The 21,912-nt window shown below is 37.8% G+C and overlaps 1 protein-coding gene across 1 annotated transcript; it reads right to left on the bottom strand.

The window, feature by feature from the left end:
• Window positions 1-811: 811 nt before the first annotated feature.
• On the bottom strand, window positions 812-21,628 carry LOC105871920 (uncharacterized). Its single transcript, XM_012765566.3, has 3 exons — window positions 21,452-21,628; window positions 18,494-18,620; window positions 812-7,168 (listed from the first exon to the last, which is right to left on the bottom strand). The coding sequence occupies exons 1-3, from the start codon at window positions 21,479-21,481 to the stop codon at window positions 4,383-4,385; spliced, it is 2,943 nt and encodes a 980-aa protein (XP_012621020.2). The 5' UTR covers window positions 21,482-21,628; the 3' UTR covers window positions 812-4,382.
• Window positions 21,629-21,912: the final 284 nt, after the last annotated feature.

Here is a 21,912-nt window from a genome sequence, read left to right as displayed (position 1 = left end):
CTTGTGGGCTTCTTTTCTTTAGCAAGTGGAGGGGTGCCTGCTACCAGTTTTACAGTGGGGACTTGTGTGAGTTCAGTTACCTTAAATATGAGAACCAAACAGATCCAAACTGCCTGGTTGAGAGTTTCCACGGGTCCTCAGAACACTAAGGGTCCCATGGACTGGACAGGGAATTTTGAGGAGGCTAAAGTACCTCCCTCTTGGGTGCTCATACGCCATGTGGACTTGTGATTAATCCCTGTTCTGGAAATACCTCTCAGAATATTACTTTACTGTTCCTTGTGTAAGAGTACATACTAGGATAAATTCTGACCTTAGATGAAAAACCTTGATTTATCACACAAATCACAAGCTGTGAAGCCCAAGCATTGGTATTTTTGTCTTCTCCTGGAAGGTCCACTTTAACTGTGCTGCACATTAACAGGTATACCCTTTTTCTTTTTTTTTTTTTTTTTTTTTTTTGAGACAGAGTCTCACTTTGTTGCCTAGGCTAGAGTGAGTGCCGTGGCGTCAGCCTAGCTCACAGCAACCTCAAACTCCTGGGCTCAAGCGATCCTTCTGTCTCAGCCTCCCAAGTAGCTGGGACTACAGGCATGCGCCACCATGCCCGGCTAATTTTTTCTATATATATTAGTTGGCCAATTAGTTTCTTTCTATTTATAGTAGAGACGGGGTCTCGCTCTTGCTCAGGCTGGTTTTGAACTCCCGACCTCGAGCAATCCGCCCGCCTCGGCCTCCCAGAGAGCTAGGATTACAGGCGTGAGCCACCGCGCCCGGCCTATACCCTTTTTCTAAATGGTATATAGGCCCCATAACTGGGGTGCAACAGCATGGAGACGCACCTGTGTTGTTGCCACCCATGACTATGCACCTAAATTCACCAATCAGTCACCCTCTAGTGACAAATTGGATTTGTCTGTCTCCTTCTTTGGTTTCTTGGCTCCTTCTGCATTTGGGCCTCACTTTGCATGTATGGACATTTTACAAAACAAGTGGCAAGATAGCCAGTACCAGTCCATTAACCAAAGTATGGGCAAGAGGAAGAAATTACGGGAGTGGAAATTCTTGGGCGTTACTTCTGATCTATTTGGGGTGTGGTGCCCATTTGTGACACGCATGTGGACTGAGTGAGTACAGGAATGCCCCTAACCTGTAAGGACTAGAGAACTCATTAGGAGAGAACCACATTACACCCTGGAGTGATGAAAATCAACATGAGGCATTAACAGTGGACTGGCCATTACTAGGAGCTTTGCCAGTAGTTTCAGAAGAGAGATATCAGCTCAGATAAAGGTGCAAAAGCTAGATGAAGAATTACAGTTAGAAATGTATATGAAAACCTCCACATTTGTGTCAGCAGTTAGCTTTGTGGATAAGTTTGAAACTCAGAAGATGCAGTTGGAAACTCAATTCTGGTGTTTTGTGCAGCTTGAAGGGTGGAAAACGCACCAGGCTAAAGTGTGAGCCTGTGAGAATCCACATATGTTCAAGAATTTGAAGGACCAGAAAATCAAATAGTTGCTCCAAGTGAAGACGCGGCAAGTTAAAAAGACAAAATTTGTATGGGGAGAGTCTGCACCCTAGAAACATGACATTTGCAAGAAATAAACTTAACCTAGAAACTAAGTTTGCTTTGAGAAATTGTAAGGTCTAGTTTGCTTGTAAATTATGAAATCATGTGAACTTATCTGTTTGATCTACTTCCCATTTTCTTCTATAGATAGGCACACACATGTGTTTCTTCCTCTATAGTTCTTACACAGAGTTTATTTTTAGCTTAATATATTGTATATTGCATTAAATGTAAATCGAAACAAAACATCTCTATATGTTCAGTTGTACCAGAAAAGGAAATGTACAAAGACAAATTCTGGATGAAAATTTACGAATAATGATTTAGGACTTAAAGGTATGGAATTGAATTATACTCCCATATAATCTTTATTCTAAGCATATCAAGAAACCTTTAACTTTTATTTGTCCCTTTATTTGTCCCTTTAACAAATAAAAGGGACACAATATAGTAACTATGAGAATATTCGGAAATTACTGAAAGTTTTATTCCTCAGAATACTGCGATTAGTAGAACTTATTCCATTGTGTTGCCCCAATACTACATTATTTTAATTTGTTAATTGTAGACAAGAAAAGATACGGTCAGGTGCAGTGGCTCACACCTGTAATCCTAGCAGTCTGGGAGGCCGAGGCGGGTAGACTGCTCAAGGTCAGGAGTTCGAAACCAGCCTGACTGAGACACAGTCACTACTAAAAATAGAAAGAAACTAATTGACCAACTAAAAATATATATACAAAAAATTAGCCGGGCATGGTGGCACATGGCTGTAGTCCCAGCTACTCGGGAGGCTGAGGCAGTAGGATCGATTGAGCCCAGGAGATTGAGGTTGCTGTGAGTTAGGCTGATGCCATGGGACTCACTCTAGCCTGAGCAATAAAGTGAGACACTGTAAAAAAATAAAAAAGAAAAAGAAAAAAAGATAGTTTCACGTTTGTGGCAGAGTAGCATTTTATTCATTGCACATCAATGTTAAACTATTAAGAACAATTGAATGAAAAAAAAAGAACACTTGGATATTATTAATCAAAACAAATTAACATATTGCCTAAAGCATTTTAAAATTCACTAGTTGTTCCTTGGTCACAAGCACACGAGAAACATTATTTTTTTTCTAATATAGTGATGTTACTGTTATACTTTCTTTTAAGTTTCTTGTTTTAATTTTTGGGTTTTTTTTTTTTTTAAGACATATTCTTGCTTTGTTGCCCAGGCTAGAGTGAGTGTCGTGGTATCAGTCTAGAACACAGCAACCTCAAACTCCTGGGCTCAAGCAATCCTTCTGCCTCAGCCTCCCCAGTAGCTGGGACTACAGGCATGCAGCACCATGCCTGGGTAAATTTTTCTATATATATTAGTTGGCCAATTAATTTCTTTCTATTTATAGTAGAGACAGGGTCTCGCTCTTGGTGAGGTTGGTGTCAAACTTTTGACCTCGAGCAATCCGCATGCCTTGGCCTCCCAGAGTGGTAGGATTCAGGCGTGAGCCCCGGCGCCCAGCCAACTTTATTTAAAGTTCGATGCCAATTACTTAGTACACATCGAATTGAGCACATATACAGCGTCTCAGATAGGAGACATCTTCACGTTTTAAAATATCTCTGAAGATGTTTTTATTTCTATTACATCAAATACCATTCAAGATTTCCATGTCTCTTATCACATCAAATAATATTCAAGACTTCTATTTTATTGTACTATGAAGATACGTCAGTATTTTAACGACCTGGCCAGATTTTTCATACTTAAGAAGCAATTGGTAACTTAATTTCTTTTGAAAGTTTGGTTTCCTTTAGTTTTTAACCACCGATAATTTGAAAACTTATAGTTTGTTAGTTTAATACAGTATAAAACTCCTGATTACATAGTGTGTATTTACATGGATTATTGTTTTATGATTCAAACACACAAAAAACCTCTTTAGATTTTCTTAATGTACTTTACATTTGCCATTAAACATTTATGGAAAATTGGTGTTAATAAAATTAGCCTAATATTGAATAGCCTCTCACAACTCTGATGTAGAAACAACAGAATACATATTTTATATAGACATTAAGAATGAAAGGATAACATAAACTGATTTGAAAACTGAACTACATCAATATTTGCTTTTGAAAAATTTCAAATATGATCAATGCAAGTTACCCATTGATTATAACTATACCTGTCCAAACATGAATGTTCCTGTTCTTTTGAACAACATGAGCAGATAAATTATCTAACTGCTTCAACTTCACATTCTCTACAATACTGTGAGTTAGTGTAAAATCTCAAAGTGTGCTTTAGTTTTTACCTGTGTGAATCCACTGAGGTAGTTAGATGTAAATTTTGATTAAATACTTCTACACATTTATTGCACCTGTAAAATTTCTTTTCCTATGGACACTCTGGTAAATTCTAATTTGTGTATTTAGATTAAAATTCTTCTCACATGTATTATATCTACACAGTTTGGTGTTATGAATTCTCTGATGTTGAGTAAGGTATGATTTACACTTAAATGCTTTGCCACATTCTTCGCATTTTTAGGATTTTTCTCTAGTATGAATTCTCTGATGTTAAGTAGTGAACTACGGGTAAAGGATTTACCAGATTAATTACATTTGTAGGGTTTCTCTACAGTGTGAATTCTGTGATGTCTTCTAAGAGGTGAAAGATTAGTAAACGCTTGGCCACATTCTTTGCATTTGCAGGGCTTCTTTCCAGTATGAATTACCTCATGTCATCTAAGGCCTCCTGACTGAGAAAAGGCTTTTCCACATTCCTCACATTTGTAGGGTTTTTCTCCAGTATGAATTCCCTCATGTTAAGTAAGGTATGCACTACATCTAAAGGATTTACCATATTCATTATATTTGTAGAGTTTCTCTCCACTGTGAATCATCTGATGTTGCCTAAGACTTGAAGCCCGAGTAAACGCTTTGCCACATTCTATGCATTTGTAGGGCTTGTCTCCAGTATGAACTGCCTGATGTATTCTAAGGTTTGTCGCCCATGTAAAGGCTTTGCTACATTCTTTACATTTGTAGGGTTTTTCTCCAGTATGAATTCCCTGATGTTGAGTAAGGTATGCACTACATCTAAAGGATTTACCACATTCATTACATTTGTAGGGTTTCTCTCCACTGTGAATCATCTGATGTTGCCTAAGACTTGAAGCCTGAGTAAAGGCTTTGCCACATTCTATGCATTTGTAGGGCTTGTCTACAGTATGAACTGCCTGGTGTATTCTAAGGTTAGCCGACCATGTAAAGGCTTTTCCACATTCTTTACATGTGTAGGGTTTCTCTCCGGTATGAATTCTCTGATGTTGAGTAAAGTGTGAAATCTGTCTAAAGGATTTACCACATTCATTACATTTGTAAGGTTTCTCTCCACTGTGAATCATCTGATGTTGCCTAAGATGTGAAACCTGAATAAACGCTTTGCCACATTCTTTGCATTTGTAGGGCATCTTTCCAGTATGAACTGCCTGATGTCTTCTAAGGCTTCCTAACGATTGAAAGGCTTTGCCACATTCCTTACATTTGTAGGGTTTTTCTCCAGTATGAGTTCTCTGATGTTCAGTAAGTTGGGAACTCTGAGTAAAGGATTTATCACATTCTTTACATTTGTACGGTTTCTCTCCAGTATGAATTACCAAATGTCTTCTAAGGCTTGCTGACAAGGTAAAGGCTTTGCCACATTCTTCACATTTCTGGAGATTTTCTCCAGTATGAATTTTTTGATACAGTCTAAGACTTGCAAACCCAGTAAAGGCTTTGGCGAATTCTTTATATTTGTAAGTTTTCTCTCCAGTATGAATTTTCTGATGCATTGTAAGACTTGAAAACCGAGTAAAGGCTTTGCCACATTCTTTACATTTGTAAGGTTTCTCTCCAGTATGAATTGTCTGATGAATTCTAAGACTTGAAATCCGAGTAAAGGCTTTGCTGCATTCTTTACATTTGTAAGGTTTCACTCCAGTATGAATTTTCTCATGGCTAGTAAGTCGTGAACGATAGTTGAAGGACTTACCACAATTTTTACATTTGTGGGGTTTTAATTCCGTATGAACCACCTGATGTATCCCAAGGCTTGCTGAGTTGGTGTAAGCTTTGCCACATTCTTCTGATTTGTAGGACTGTTCTATAGTATGGATTATTTGGTGTTCCTGAAGAACTGAAAACTCAGTAAAGGCTTTGCCACATTCTTTACATCTGTAGGGTTTCTCTCCAGTATGAATTACCTGATGTTTTCTAAGGCTTGCTGACACATTAAAGGCTTTGCCACATTCTTCACATTTGTACGGTTTTTCTCCAGTATGAATTTTCTCATGCCGTCTAAGACTTGAATTCTGAGCAAAGGCTTTGCCACATTCTTTACATTTGTAGGGCTTTGCTCCAGTATGGACTGCTTGATGTTTTCTAAGGCTTGTTGACTGGTTAAAGGCTTTGCCACATTCTTCACATTTGTATGGTTTTTCTCCAGTATGAATTTTCTGATGTCGTCTAAGACTTGAATTCTGAGCAAAGACTTTGCCGCATTCTTTACATTTGTAAGGTTTCTCTCCAGTATGTATTGTCTCATGGATAGGAAGGTCTGAATGACAGTTGAAGGAATTATCACAATTTTTACACTTGTGGGGTTTTTCTTCCGTATGAACCACCTGATGTATCCCAAGGTTTGAGGAGTGGGTAAAAACTGTGCCACATTCTTTCGATTTGTAAGACTGTTCTCTAGTATGCATTATTTGGTGTTCCTGAAGAACTGAAAACTGAGGAAAGGCTTTGCCACATTCTTTACATTTGTAGGATTTCTCCTCAGTACAACTTTTGTCATATTTAAGCTGTGGACTCTGGCTTATGGTTTTGCCATATTCTTTAGATTTGTAGAGGTTTTCTTCAGTATCAATTGTATTTTGTGTTCTTACATTGGATGACTGATTAAAGACTTTCACACCTTTATAATGTCTGTATGAATTTTCTCCAAAACCAATTCCCTGATTTTGAGAATGTTTTCCTGACTGGGCAAAAGCTTCTACACGTTCATTACATTTGTAGGAATAGTCCTGAATATGGGTATCCTCATGGCTAATAACCTTGAAACGTTGGTGACAGACTTTCTCATATTTATTAGATTTGTACTGGATCTCTGAACATTGAGCTTTCTTATATTTACTAGAGAATGAGACTTGGTTCATGGTTTCTTCAGGTTTATTGCTTTGATATGTTCTCTTGTCAACATGCATACCCTGGTAATTATTTAAAGTAGAGTTCTGGATAAAGGACATCAAAGTTTTACTAGATATGTCATGTTTTTTCGAATTATCTATTCCCTGAGATTGATTAATGAATGATGACTGGGTAAATACCTTACCATACTGATCATAGTTGTTGGTTTTCGTATGTAATGGTACTATTGGTTTGTGAAAGAATACAGTTTTAATGAAGGGCTCATCAACTTGGTCAGATTCAGAAATATTCTCTTGAATTCCAAATCTCTGGTCTTCAGAAATATTTGACTGAACACTTAATGCAATCCTATATCCAAAGTCCTGAGTCTCTCCAGGGCTTTCAAAAGACTGGTTATTATTTCCGTTAATATGTAGTCCTAAAAAGAAATGCAGATATAGTGTAAATAACATGCTGAGTTCACTGAGAACAAAAATGAATACCTACTACAGCAACAGAAAGACTGCAGAACATACAGAATTCATCATGGAATGTTAAGCTTAAGGCCTTTTAACAGGAAATAGGCAAAGCTCTTTAGTGGCAAAATATACACAATACTTCAGATAAAACACATACTGCCAACAGTTTGGACAAGTATCCAAAATGTCTAGTGTGGCTGGATGGTTGTACATTTCCCCTGAGCAAAGCCATTATCTAAAGGATGGAAGAGGTAGCTGTTTTTAGGTGACCAAAATCTTACCAAAAGTGAAAAGACATCAAAGAAACTTAGAAATGTAATCCAATGAAAGGACAAAAATATTTAAGTGATCCTAATGAAGTGATGATATATGAAGTAATTCTTCAAGGATTTCAAATATCTGTCTTAACGTGCTCTGCCAGCTAAATGACAACACAACAACTAAATAAGTTGTGGAAAATAATGCATAAGGAAAATGAGACTATTAACAAAGAGATTAAAATAAAAAAACTAAAACATAGTATGGAGCTGAGCAATGAAAATCAAATTTAAATATTCACTAGACAGGGTTAACAGCAGACTTCATAAAAGTCCATTGGAAATTATAGTCAAGAGAATAAAATTAAAAAAGAAGAAAAAGTAACAGAGCCTAAATCATCAAGTATGCCAAAATGTTTATAATTTAAGTCCTGTAATAGAGAAAAGAGAAAAATAAGCATGGAGCAAACCTGAAGAAACAATGTTGGAGAACTTTCTAAGGTTGAGGGAGAAAACAGCATAAAATTTAAAGAGCTCAACCTACGCCAGCCAGGTACAACACAAAGAGAGCCAAAACAAGACACATTGTCATCAAACATTTAAAAGTTAGAAAGAAAATCTTGAAATCAGCACGAAAAATATGACTTGGTATGTATAAGGGTACTCATATAGAATGATCAACAGATTTTTTAGTAAAAAAAAAAAAATTGCACAATTTATACCCAAGAGCTTTACCCTAAATGAATTGCTAAAGAGTCAATTTTTTACATTTTAAACTAAAATATTAGCCACACATAGTTATGGGAATATATAAAGTTCTATGGTGAATGTAATGATAGGCATATATATAGTATTCTGTGTTATTATAATGACAGTGAATAAAACACTTTAAATTCTGCTATAGATTTTTTAACAAGCCATAAGACAACGATAAATTCATTAAGGGATACAAAATAGAAGAGAATATAATTTGTGACATCAACAGAATGCAATGTAGAAAGGCAGGGACTTTGTATATAATGAAAGTTTTCAGCTTAAAGTAGTTTGTTATAATTTTCAGATGTTTTCTGTAATATATATGGTAACCACCAAGAAAATATCCTTAGTAGATTCATAACTCAATTCCTGGGTTTAAAAAAGAAAAAAAATTGGCTGGGGCATGGCTGCTCACGCTTGTAATCCTAGCACTCTGGGAGGTCGGGGAGGGCTCATTGCCCCAGGTTAGGAGTTCAAAACCAGCCTGGACAAGAGCGAGACCCCTGTCTCTACTATAAATAGAAAGAAATTAATTGGCCAACTAATATACATATAGAAAAAATTAACCAGGTATGGTGGCGCATGCCTGTAGTCTCAGCTACTTGGGAGTCTGAGGCAGCAGGATTGCTTGAGCCCAGTAGTTTGATTTTGCTTTGAGGTAGGCTGATGCCATGGCACTCACTGTAGCCTGGGCAACAAAGTGAGACTCTGTCTCAAAAAAAAAAAAAAGAAAAGAAAAGAAAAGAAAGCTGCCTGAGCAAGAGCAAGACCTCATCTCTACAAAACATGCAAAGAAATTTATTGGATAACTCAAAATATATACAAAAAAAATTAGTGTGGTATGGTGGAGCATGTGTGTAGTCCCAGCTACCAAGGAGGCCTAGATAGAAGGATTGCTGGAGCCCAGGTGTTTGAGGTTGCTGTGAGCTAGGCTGATGTCATGGCACTCTAGCCCAGACAACAGAGTGAGACTCTTGTCTCAAAAAAACAAAAAAACCTGTAATTAGGAAAGTATAGTAGATACAGAAAAGGAAATGAGAAAAAAAAAAAAGTCACTCCAAAAAAACCCGAAAAATCACAAGACAACGAAAGAAAACAACAAAAGAGCTATAAGACCTACAAAACCAAAATGCCAGTCATTCCCTTTTAGTATTTATTTTACATAAAAAAATTGGTGAATCTAAACACACATTTTCTCTGAATAAATTAATGAAATAAGATCTACCTTTATGTTTTCTATAAAAGCCCCACTCTAAATGTAAGGAAACACATGGACTGCATGTTAGTAAAAGAATTAAAAAATGTTATTCAATGCAATGTCAAAATATATTTTACATCAAAAATTGTCACAAGAGACAACAAAGGGGATTATATAATGATAAGACTCCACTGATCAGGAAGCTAGCAGAAATAATATACATGAACCCACAAGTATAAACATATATGCACCTACCATAACACCTCTCACATATATGAAGCAACCTTTTACACAACTGAAGGAAGAATCCAATAGCAGCACAATAATAGTACGATAATTTGATATTACATTTAATAATCAAAAGAGATAAAAGACAAAAATGAAACAGAAGACTTGAACAACACTACAAATCAATTATAGCGAAAAGTCCTACTCTGAACTGTCCACACAACAGAACACATATTATTCTTAAGCAAACATGGCATATTATACCAGAGACAACCTTAATGCCACAAAACCAGTCTCAACAAATCTAAGTACATAAAACTCACATTAAGTATTATTTATGACTAAATTAGAATAAAACTAGTAGTAAAAATCAAAAGGATAGTGATATGTCCACAACATATATGAACATCCCCCGAAAATAAGACCTAAGGTGTCTTCTTGAGGAAAAATAAATATAAAACACTGTCTTATTTTCAGGGAAACACAGTAGTTGTCTGGCTTATTTCTTTCTATTTATAGTAGGGACAGGGTCTTGTTCTTGCTTCGGCTGGTCTTGAACTCCTGAGCTCCAGCAATCCTCCCACCTTGGCCTCCAAAAGTGCTAGGATTATTGGTGTGAGCCACTACACCCAGCCTAAAGGTAACTTTTAATTCTAGTATAAAACCTATAAAATGAGGCCGGGCGCGGTGGCTCACGCCTGTAATCCTAGCTCTTGGGAGGCCGAGGCGGGCGGATTGCTCAAGGTCAGGAGTTCAAAACCAGCCTGAGCAAGAGCGAGACCCGTCTCTACTATAAATAGAAATAAATTAATTGGCCAACTGATATATATATAAAAAATTAGCCGGGCATGGTGGCGCATGCCTGTAGTCCCAGCTACTCGGGAGGCTGAGGCAGAAGGATCACTCGAGCCCAGGAGTTTGAGGTTGCTGTGAGCTAGGCTGACGCCACGGCACTCTAGCCTGGGCAACAAAGTGAGACTCTGTCTCAAAAAAAAAACAAAAAAAAACAAAAAAAACCAAAAACCTATAAAATGAAACTACTAAAAATAAAGCTAAAATAATTTAATGAATAAACAATATAAAAAGGTATATAGTATATCATAAAGGGAATAAAATGCGTGAAGGACGAAAAATTTGTCAGAGTTTTTTCTATGCTAAGTTAAATTGTTAACATCTTAAACTAGATTGTTATAGTTGTATGTAAGTCTAGGAACTTACATACAAATACTAGGAAAATAACTGAAGCACAGACAGTAAAGAGAAAGTGATCAAAGCATATACCAACAACAAAAAGAAATCAAAAAAGTTAAAAAAAAAAAGCAGTATGAACAAAAAACAATAAACTGGATACGAAAAACAAAATCACAATACAAAGTCCTTATCTACTTTACTTTACATATAAAGAGACTAAATTATCCAATAAAATGATACTGCTATAAACTGAGTGCTGCCTCTAAAAGTTATGGTAAAATTTAACTGCCATAGGAAGGAATTAAGAAGTGGGATTCAGGCCGGGTGCAGAGGCTCAAGCCTGTAATCCTATCACTCTGGGCACTGAGGTGGCAGATTGCTCCAGGTCAGGAGTACGAGGCCAGCCTCAGCAAGTGTGAGACCCCGTTCTCAACTAAAAAAAAATAAACAAATAGAAAGAAACTAGCTGGACAAGTAAAAATATATATAGAAAATATTAGGTAGGCATGGTGGTGTATGCCTGTAGTCCCAGCTACTGGGGAGGCTCAGGCAGGAGGATCCCTTGAGTCCAGGAGTTTGAGCTTGCTGTGAGCTAGGCGTATGCCCCGGCACTCTAGCCCAGGTGACAGAGGGAGAGTCTGTCTCCAAAAAAAAAAAAAACAAAAAAAAAAAACCCACAAAACTGGGACTTTCAGCAAGTGATATGGCCATGATGGCAAAATGGGTAGATTAATAGTTTTTTTTTATATCATAGGAGTATGTTAGTTATAAAAACCACAGGTCTGCGATTTTTTTTTTAAAAAAAAGACCATCACTCTCTGGTATACACATTCTCTCTCCCTCAGTTCTTCAGCCTTCCTTCATGTTATGTTGCAGCAAAAAGACCTTCACCAGAGGCCAATAATATGCTCTTGCCATGCCCATCCTTCAAAATCACGAGCAAAATAAACTCATATTCTTTATAAATTACCCAGTGAGTGGTATTCTGGTATAGTAGCAAAACTGGAATAAAAAAGAGTGGCAGAATTGATTTAAAAAATAAAAAAAACACCAAGGCTGGGAACGGTGGATATCGCCTGTAATCCTAGCACTCTCGGAGACAGAGGAGGGAGGATTGCTTGAGCGTAAGACTTCCAGACCGGGCTGAACAAGGGCGAGACCCTGTCTCTACTATAAATGGAAAGAAATTAGCCAAACAACTAAAAATAGAAAAAATTAGTCAGGCATGGTGGCATGTGCCTGTAGTCCCAGCTACCTGGGAGGCTGAGGCAGGAAGATCCCTTTAGCCCAGGAGTTTCAGGTTGCTGTGAGCTAGGGTGACCCCACGGCACTCTAGCCCAAGCAATAGAGTGAGACTCTGTCTTCAGAATCTGTCTGAAATAAAAACAAAAACCAAAATTTAATGTTATGCTGCTGAGAAGAAACTCACTTTTGTTTTAAGGACAAACAGCCTAAAAGTGAAAGGTTGAAAAAGAATATTCCATGCAACTCATAAACAAAAGAATGCAGGGGTGCTTATACTGCACAAAATAGGTTTTTGGAAAACATCTGTCACAAAAGTAAAAATCTTTCAGTATATAATAACAAAGAGGCTAATTAATCAAGAGAATATACAATTAAACATACATACTGTGTTTCCCCGAAAATAAGACAGGGTCTTATATTTATTTTTTCTCAAGAAGACACCCTAGGGCTTATTTTCAGAGTACTTGATTTTTTTATGTATGGTACAATAATCTACATTTATCTAAATATAGTTAAGTCGTCTTCTTCTGGAACATCATCATAACTCTCGAAATCCTGAATTCTATCCTAATTTCTTGCGACTCTATTTCCTTTAGAACCATTGGCCCCAACCTCTCATGTCGAGCAATAGAGCTCTCATTAAATAAGCAGGGTTGGCTTATATATCAGAGATCCAGTGAGCACTGGGTCCAATCTGCACAGTGGAGCAGAAATGATCTCTCTCGGCTCAGTAGGAGACTGCTTGCTGAAGCTTTCCCCCTATCCCCTGGTGTTTGTGGTGGGTGAGAGAGGCCTACAGTGCTGAGTAAAATGGCAGCCACAGCTTTTCTTCTTCCCCCTTGGGACACACAATACTAAAGCGGAGAGTCTGGCTCCTCACTTCACTGAGGAGACTTTCGCCTCAAAACCTCAGTTTACAGCATGCAGAGGATGGCCAGGACCTGACAGGAGGAGCCGACCTTGTTGGTGGGGCTGCCCACACATTTTCCGTCACCTCTGGGATAGTAGCTGTCATGATGGGGCAGATGAGAAGCGCTGCTGGTCTTCTTTACTGCTCTGTGAAGAAATGCATGGGTTGTGTAGATATGCTGTGTAGCCACACCCACCACTAGGGTCTTATTTTCGGGGTAGGGCTTATATTGCACAAATGCTTAGATATCCTGCTAGGGCTTATTTGATGGGTAGGTCTTATTTTCCGAGAAACATGGTGGATGAAGAGACACCATACATATAGAAAACCATAAAGATTATATCAAAAGTGTTAGAGCTAATACACCCATTCACTAAAGTTGCAGGTAACAAAATCAACATTAAAAACTCAGTTTCATTTCATACACCAACAATATACTAACGGAGGCAAATGTTAAGGAAACAATGCCACTTACAATACAAACAAATACTATAAACTTTTAAGACTCAATTTGACAAAGGAGGTGAAACATTTGTTCAGCAAAATCTGCCATTAATGAATATAATGAAGAATATGCAAATAAAAGATATCCTTTGTTTATGGATTGGAATAATATAAAATGTCCCTATTAGACAAAGCAATCTACAATCTTTTTTTTTTTTTTTGGAGACAGTCTACTTTGTTGCCCAGGCTAGAGTGAGTGCCATGGCCTCAGCCTAGCTCACAGCAACCTCAATCTCCTGGGCTCAAGAAATCCTGTTGCCTCAGCCTCCCGAGTAGCTGGGACTACAGGCATGCACCACCATGCCCGCCTGATTTTTTTCTATATATATTAGTTGACCAATTAATTTCTTTCTATTCATAGTAGAGGCGGGGTCTCCCTCTTGCTCAAGTTGGTTTCCAACTCCTGAGCTCAAATGATCCGCCCACCTCAGCCTCCCAGAGAGCTAGGATTACAGGCGTGAGCCACCCCGCTCGGCCCCAATCTACCATCTTTATTTAATTACTATTAAAATCTGAATGGTGTTTTTCACAGAAACAGTAAAGAATTAAAAAATTTCCAAGAAATCACAAATTATCCCAAATAGCCAACAAAACCTTGAAAGAAAACAAAGCTGAAGTCTTGACTCTTGTTTTTTTTTTTTTATTTTAAATAGTTTTACTTAAGGCATTGCATTTTTCACTTACAATACAAGGCTTATACTTATAAAGTGCAATGTCACTTCCTTTTCCTGCATACATATTCAAGTATTGAGAAGACCCAGTAATTTACTATAGCAGCTCAACTTTAAATCTGCCATATAATGTACTACAACGTGGGATCCTTCAGTGTTTTACGGTGTCTTCACACTTCTTGATTTAAAACAATTACAAAACTATACTAACAAAGAGTATGGTACTGATAAGAAAACAAAGAAATACACTGAGGAAAAGAACAGAGAAAGCAGAAATAAAGACATGAGTATACAACTAGTTTTTGACAAAGACACCAGGATACATAAAGGAGAAGGTATAGTCTCTTCCATAAATGATAAAAAGTGCCATCCCGATGCACAAGAATGAAATCGGACATTCATACCATACTGCAAATATTAACTCAAAATAGATTAATATCAAATGTAATACTATAAACTATATAACTTCTAGAATAAAGCATAGGGAACAATCTCTTTGACATTAGCCTTGATAACGTCTGTTTTTTTTCATATCACGCCAAAAAAGTATAAGCAACAAAAGCAAACCCCAAAACAAGACCACATCAAACTAAAAGCTTTCTGCACAGCAAAGGAAACAATAACAACAACATGAAAGAAATCCAAGAATTGGGAGAATATGTACATGATGAATATAATATTTAAAATATAAGAATCTCAAACAATTCAATAAGCAAAAAAAAAAAAAAAAAAAAAAAAAGAGAGTAAAACTGACTGAAATTGTGCAAAGGACCTGAGTAGATATTTCTCCATAGAAGAAATAAAAGTGGCAAATAGGTTCATGAAAAGATGCTGAACATCATTATTCATTAGGGAAATGCGAATCAAAGCACAATGAGAAATCACTCACACCTGTCATAATGACTATTATAAAAAAGTTAAGTTGGCAAAGGTGAGAAAAGGAAACTACGGTGTCACAGGGAATGTAAATTGATCCAGCTATTATGGAAAGCAGAATGGAGGCTTCTGAAATATTGAAACCAGAAGAAACACATAATCCTTCCATCTCACTTCTGGGTATATATCCAAACTAAATTAAACTAAATATAAATACAAAGAGATATCTGCTCTCCTATGTTTTTAGCAGATTATTCACACTATATAATATTGTTTAGCCGTAAAAAAAGGTAATTCTGCCATTGTAAAAACACAGATGGATGAACCAGGTGGAAATTATGATAACTGAAATAAAACAGACAAATACAATTATTGTATGATATGAGCTATCTGTAGAATTTCAAAAAGTAGAGACCCTACAAGTAAAGGGTAGAATGGTGGGCACCAGAAGTGGGGGAGGGTGGTAAAAATGGGGAGATTTGTCAAAGAGTACAAACGTTCACTCACATGATTAATAAATTCTGGGGATATAATGTACAGCATTGTCAATATAGTTCACAGTAGCACATTGTAAGACACTTGACATTAAGTGTTCTCACCCCCCAAAATTTGGCAACTATCTGAGATGATGGATGTGTTAAGTTCATCCTATTAATCATGACAAAATACATACATATATCAAACCATTAAGATGTAACCTCAAAAACATACATTTTTATTGGTAAAATAAAAAACCATGCCAGGATGAAAGAAACAATAAAGAAAAGAACACAGAAGACCCACTCTGAGTAAGCTGACTACTTGACCAAAGAGAATGATATAATGATAATTACTAAGATATAAGGGGCCAGGTGAGGTGATGCCTATAATCCTAGCACTTTGGGAGGCCAAGGCGGGTGGATCATTTAAGCTCAGGAGTTTAAGACCAACCTGAGCAAGAGCGAGACCCCGTCTCTACTATAAATAGAAAGAAATTAATTGGCCAACTAATATATAGAGAAAAAATTAACTGGGCATGGTGGCACATGCCTGTAGTCCCAGCTACTCGGGAGGCTGAGGCAGCAGGATTGCTTGAGCCTAGGATTTTGAGGTTGCTGTGAGCTAGGCTGAGGTCATGGCACTCACTCTAGCCTGGGCAACAAAGTGAGACTCTGTTTCAAAGAAAAAAAAACAAAAAAAAAGAAAAACCGAAAAAAAAAAAGATATAAGGTAATAGTCAAAATGTTACTATAGTGTTCGCTTCACCAACACATATACTACCACTGGAAAGATACAGAGAAGATTAGCAATGTAAATAAATTTTTTAAAAAAGATTAAAAGAAAAAAGACAAAAATGTTACTATATGCCAGATAATGTTATAAGGTCTCTATAGATCATTTTTAGTTTAAAACTCTAGGTTGGGCATGGTGGCTCACTCCTGTAACCCCAGCACTATAGGATGCCGAGGCAGGAGGATTGTGCCAGGTCAGGAAGGCAAGACCAGCCAGAGCAAGAGTAAGACCCCGTCTCTATTAAAAATAGAAAGAAACTAGCCAGACAACTAAAAATATAAAGAGAAAATTAGGTGGACATGGTGGTGCATGCTTCCAGTCCCAGGTACTAGGGAGGTTGAGGCAGGAGGATTTCTTGAGCCCAGAAGTTAAGGTTGCTGTGAGCTAGGCTGATGCCGGGGCATGCTAGCCCAGGCAACAGAACAAGACTCTGTCTCAGAAACAAAACAAAACAAAATAAACAAGCAAACAAAGAACTCTATATGGAAAACAGCACATGAAACTAGTATAAATGTGGAAATTGTGAATATACCCTTTAAATTCTAATCTTCATTCTTAAAAGAAACTATTAAATAAAAGTATATGATTAGACTTTTAGAAACATTTAAAAATTAAAAATCTAATTAAATATTTAATGTTCAATATGTATTTTAAAATTTAAAGGGACATCCTTTGTACTCTGATAAAATTAAAGTCTCAATATCTGTAATATCACCTTTGAAACCTCTATAGAATTAGAAATTAATAAAACAGAAAATATTAATATCTGACATCCATTTACAGTATTCCTTAGATTTCTAAACCAAATATCACTATGTCCACCACTATGTTCAAACAATTCTGACAGCACCCAAAGACAGAACTTATAAAATGGTTTAACATACAGGTAGTGAGCTATATGCAGATTTTTCCCCGCCCCCAAGGGAATGGATGACAAGATAGCATAGGCCCTCACATTCCAAGGGGAGGACTTTGGCTCTCCTGTGAATTTGATGGAGGATCAGTGAAGAGCAAAGGGAATCCTCAGGTGAAATTTTTCACAGTCTTAGGGAGAATCAATCCTCAGATAATGTAATAACATGAGAAAGAACATGTCCTTCTATGAGAGCAAGAGAAATAAACCCAGACTTCTCGAAAATTAGTTTCCTTGTGGCAGAGCCTCTGAGACCACATGTTAAGCTCTGGCTTCTTCCATGACCTTTGAACTTCTTACCTATGTCATCTGCTTCATGCACTCCCACCTACCTGGGTGTTGGGCTACTGTGTCCTTTCTCTTCACATTCCAGGACTCTTTCATTTGTTTCAAAAAGGTGACCAGGTCGAGCTTAGAGACAGGAAGTTCTGTTTTTTTTTTTTTTTTTTTTTTTAAGACAGAGTCTCACTTTGTTGCCCAGGCTAGAGTGAGTGCCATGGCATCAGCCTAGCTCACAGCAACCTCAAACTCCTGGGCTCAAGCGATCCTGCTGCCTCAGCCTCCCGAGTAGCTGGGACTACAGGCATGCACCACCACGCCCGGCTAATTTTTTCTCTATATATTAGTTGGCCAATTAATTTCTTTCTATTTTTAGTAGAGATGGGGTCTCGCTCTTGCTCAGGCTGGTTTTGAACTCCTGACCTCGAGCAATGCACCCGCCTCGGCCTCCCAGAGAGCTAGGATTACAGGCGTGAGCCATAGCGCCCGGCCCAGGAAGTTCTGTTTTAATAGAAAAAGGCACATGTATTTTGTATGGGGTTCCTCAATCTTGAACTTACTATTGTAGTCAGTAGAGAAGAGACAATCTTATAAAAAACTCTAGAAAATTATTTTTCTAAATACTATCTCCTGATGACTCCTGTAGAATATTTGGGATGCATTTTAAACTTGTTGATCCAGTGCTTTACTTTCAAGTATGACTGAATCAACAATAAAAAGGAGAAATATGATTTTAAGGTGTGGACAACAATATTTTATATCACTGAATTTGCAGAGTCACCAGTATGGTAGAGTGAAACTATCAAATCGCCTGAGGAAAGAAAATGTTTTTTTACATTAGAAAGCCCCCAATTTTTTTCCCTAAAATTAGGAAACTTATACTCATTCATACAATCAAGGCACAAGCTCCCAAAATACAATCTGTAAAGAAAAGAAATGAAACCCTTGAGGTATATTAGATATTCTGGAGGTAAATAATTCTCACCGAGAGACACCAGGTTTCTGTAGGTCTCCAACATCACATCCCTGTACAAATTCTGCTGAGCAGTGTCCAGGTATTCCCACTCCTCTGGAGAGAAGTCTATGGCAACATCACTGAATGTCAACAGTTCCTGAAAAAATAAAATAAATAAAATAAAATAAAATGTGGGAAGAATTCTTAGGGTTCAGGTATTCCCTCTCCTCCAAGGAGAATTCTATGTCCACATAACTTTTAACAGTCCATGAATAAAAATCAGAAATAGATAAATGATCATGTGACCATGAGCAGTTTTTAATTTGACCCAAGACAAAATGTGGACATTTAGACTTCTGGCCCTGACATATATGAGGGACCTTATTTACACAAGAACACACATTTTAACACTCTAATATTTCTTAAGGCATTCTCCGCTTATGTGGAAAGAGAATGACATAAGAGCTACAAAATTAATGGAGATACTATGTTTGTATAGAATATAAAATATAAAACTAAAACATAAACACAGGAATATGCAGTTTTGAGTGATATATTTACATCCTACAAAATCAGTTGTATCAATTCCTCAGAGGAAAAAGCCATGGTGCGATAGAAGCATATTTCTAAAATTTTATTGGGTACTACAATGAACTGGAAATCTTGTTGTAAGGCAGATTCTGGTTCAGGAGATCTGGGTGAGGCATTTCTAACAAGCTCACCGGATTCTGCATTTCTAACAAGCTCACCAGTGACGCCAATGCCTAAAGTGTAAAAGCCATACCTTTGGAAAGGACAGATTTAGAACTCTGAGGGAAGAAATCATGAATGATGTGGAATTGAGAGTATTATGAAATATATGAACTAACATAACAGCAAGGAAAGCAGCAAACCTTTTTGAACATTTACTGTATACCAGATGTCATTCCAGCAGTTTTTCATATAATAATGCTTAAAACCACATAAAGAATCTATGGGAAAAAATAATACTATTATTTTATGAGAGTATTTTGCCAATTATCCAATAAACAGCAGAGCTCATTTTTTACCCCAGTTTATCCGACTTAGAATTTATCTCAAAGGGACATACAGGCCACTCTACACAGACAACCCCAACTGAATGTTCACAGCAGATTTCATAACTAAGAAGAGTAATGAAGACAAGTTAAGAAGGCAGCAACAGAACACTGATCAAATACTTACATTTCATACACACAGATAGATATGGTAACTATATACATATTAAAAGTGATAAAGTAGAACCTTTTCCTTTAAGGAAATATATTTAATTGTAAAACATTTATAAAGCTATGTTGATGATTTTTAGGCATACTATGGAGACCAGCACACACAAAGATATAAACAGAAATAAGAGCTATTTTTCCTGATCCTTTTTTTTCCAATTTTTGTTTTATTTATTATATGTGCCACATTTGTTATATTGTAAAGCATTAAGAAGCTTAAATATATGACTTATATGTTAATTTTTGTTCCTTTCCTCTGAAAATATAGAGAAGTAATAAAGAAACTTATGTTTGTGATATGAGGGGAGAAAAAAAAGGAAACCTATAAGACTCAGGCCTGTTTTAAATCTCCGAATTTCAAAAGCATTATCTCCACTCATCAAGTATGAAAGCCTTTATTCTCCAAAGCAAGCCACAAGGAAATGGAAACTGAAAACAAATTGGAGTTTTTGCATTAAATGCGATGGTTTATACATATCACCAAGTAAACTCTAAGATGACATTAATGACAAAGAGAAAAATACAAAACTGTATAGTGAAGGAATCTTACCGGCAGCATCTTAACATAGCTAATAAAGTTACCATCATCTGTAATGGGAAAAATTGGTACCAGGTGTCGATGAACACAGATTGAACCATAATCAGAACTGTGATATGAGTGGGAAAAATTAAACCATAATCTGAATCTAATCATAGAAATCAGAATCTGTGGAGAGGAGAGAGGTGATGGGATGTCTTCAAATTGGCCATGTGACCCTAACTGGAAGCCAGGGCTGAGAAACTCTTAGCTAACTCTTGTCTCTCAAGCATATAAATCCTTTGGGATTCCAGGCCCCAGTCTATGCAATGCGGTTCTGCAGGTTTGGAAGGAGTTTATGAATTGGATTTTATAAGAAGTTCCTGTTAATGCAGGCGATGCTCTCCCTAGCCCATTATCAGCAGCACTCAGTTAGAGACAGCAGGCACAGCACACAGTCCCTCTCACCCAACACCCTTATCACGACACAAATGCTGTGATGAAAGATCACACTCTTTGATGGCTATTCAAAGTTTACAGAAGGCTGGAGAAAGCAGCAATGTCTGAGTGAGTCTACATTCAGAAAATGACATGTTCACATGTGTTAATGTGGTGTATTCTGAGCAGGTGCCAGGTGCTCTCAAGTATGTTACAGAGCTCTGTGCTGGGAACATCACAGCGGGTGAGTTAATCTTCATAATAATACCCTGGGAGACAAATGCTAAATGTCCCCAAATTCCAGGCAGCATTCAGATGAAAGACCCAGTCTTTGTACTTCCTTTCAGTTTCTCAATCACTGACTTAAAGAGGAAACTATATAAAATGAAAACTATGTACAGACAGACAAGAGGCATACAGAAAGGGGTGGGATGTACTTTAACAGTGCCTTACTTTAATTTTTAGCAGGAGAAAGCACAGACTGAGGACCCCACGGACCCGCCACTGGGTCTGGATTCTCCCCGATGATCCCCCCGTGGCTACCGCACAAACCGGGCGAGACGCGGGGCTGCAGGCACAGACGGACCTGCCCAGAGACGGCTTCGGGCAGTGCGGAGTCCTGTGAGGACGGGACCGGACCCCCGCGGTCCCGGCGGCCGTCCTTCCCCCGCCCTGTGGCCGCAGGGGAACCAGGGACGAGCTGAACCGGCGGGGACTCCGGAGCCAACGCGGGGAGGCCCGGGAACCGCCACAGGCACTTCCAGCCTTTGCAAACCCCGCCACACTCACCGTTTCCTGGCGTTCGAGCTGTCCTGGCATCCTCCTTCAGATCTTGCGGAACCCGCAGGTCGCCCCGTGACACCTGCCGCACCAGACACACCTACCTGGAACTCTCAACCTGAGGCACAAACAGCGGCAAACCAGCCTGGGAGGCCGCCGCTAGAAGCAAACTCCCGGGTAGATTTGTAGGAGCCGCCCCTTCCGCTTCCGCTGCGAGCCTGATTGGACAGTTCCTACATATGCGCCCCTGATTGGACAGAACAAGAGGTCGGTCCCGACCCTTAATTCCCAGAGTGACAGCTCATTGGATCCCACGTATTCAAATATATTCCAAGATTTTTGTCTCCGCACAGAACCTGGCAGTGCCAGGAGTATATTGAGAGTTAGCCTTGTATATATAATGTTATATACTTATGAATAATATATTTTATATTCAAAATTAGAAAGTATAAAGGGAAAACATTTTAAAA

This window comes from Microcebus murinus, chromosome 13 (genome assembly GCF_040939455.1).
Source record: "Microcebus murinus isolate Inina chromosome 13, M.murinus_Inina_mat1.0, whole genome shotgun sequence".
Taxonomy (NCBI): Eukaryota; Metazoa; Chordata; class Mammalia; order Primates; family Cheirogaleidae; genus Microcebus; species Microcebus murinus.
The sequence above is the reverse complement of the archived record's forward strand: the minus strand, read 5'-3'. Positions and strand labels throughout refer to the sequence as shown.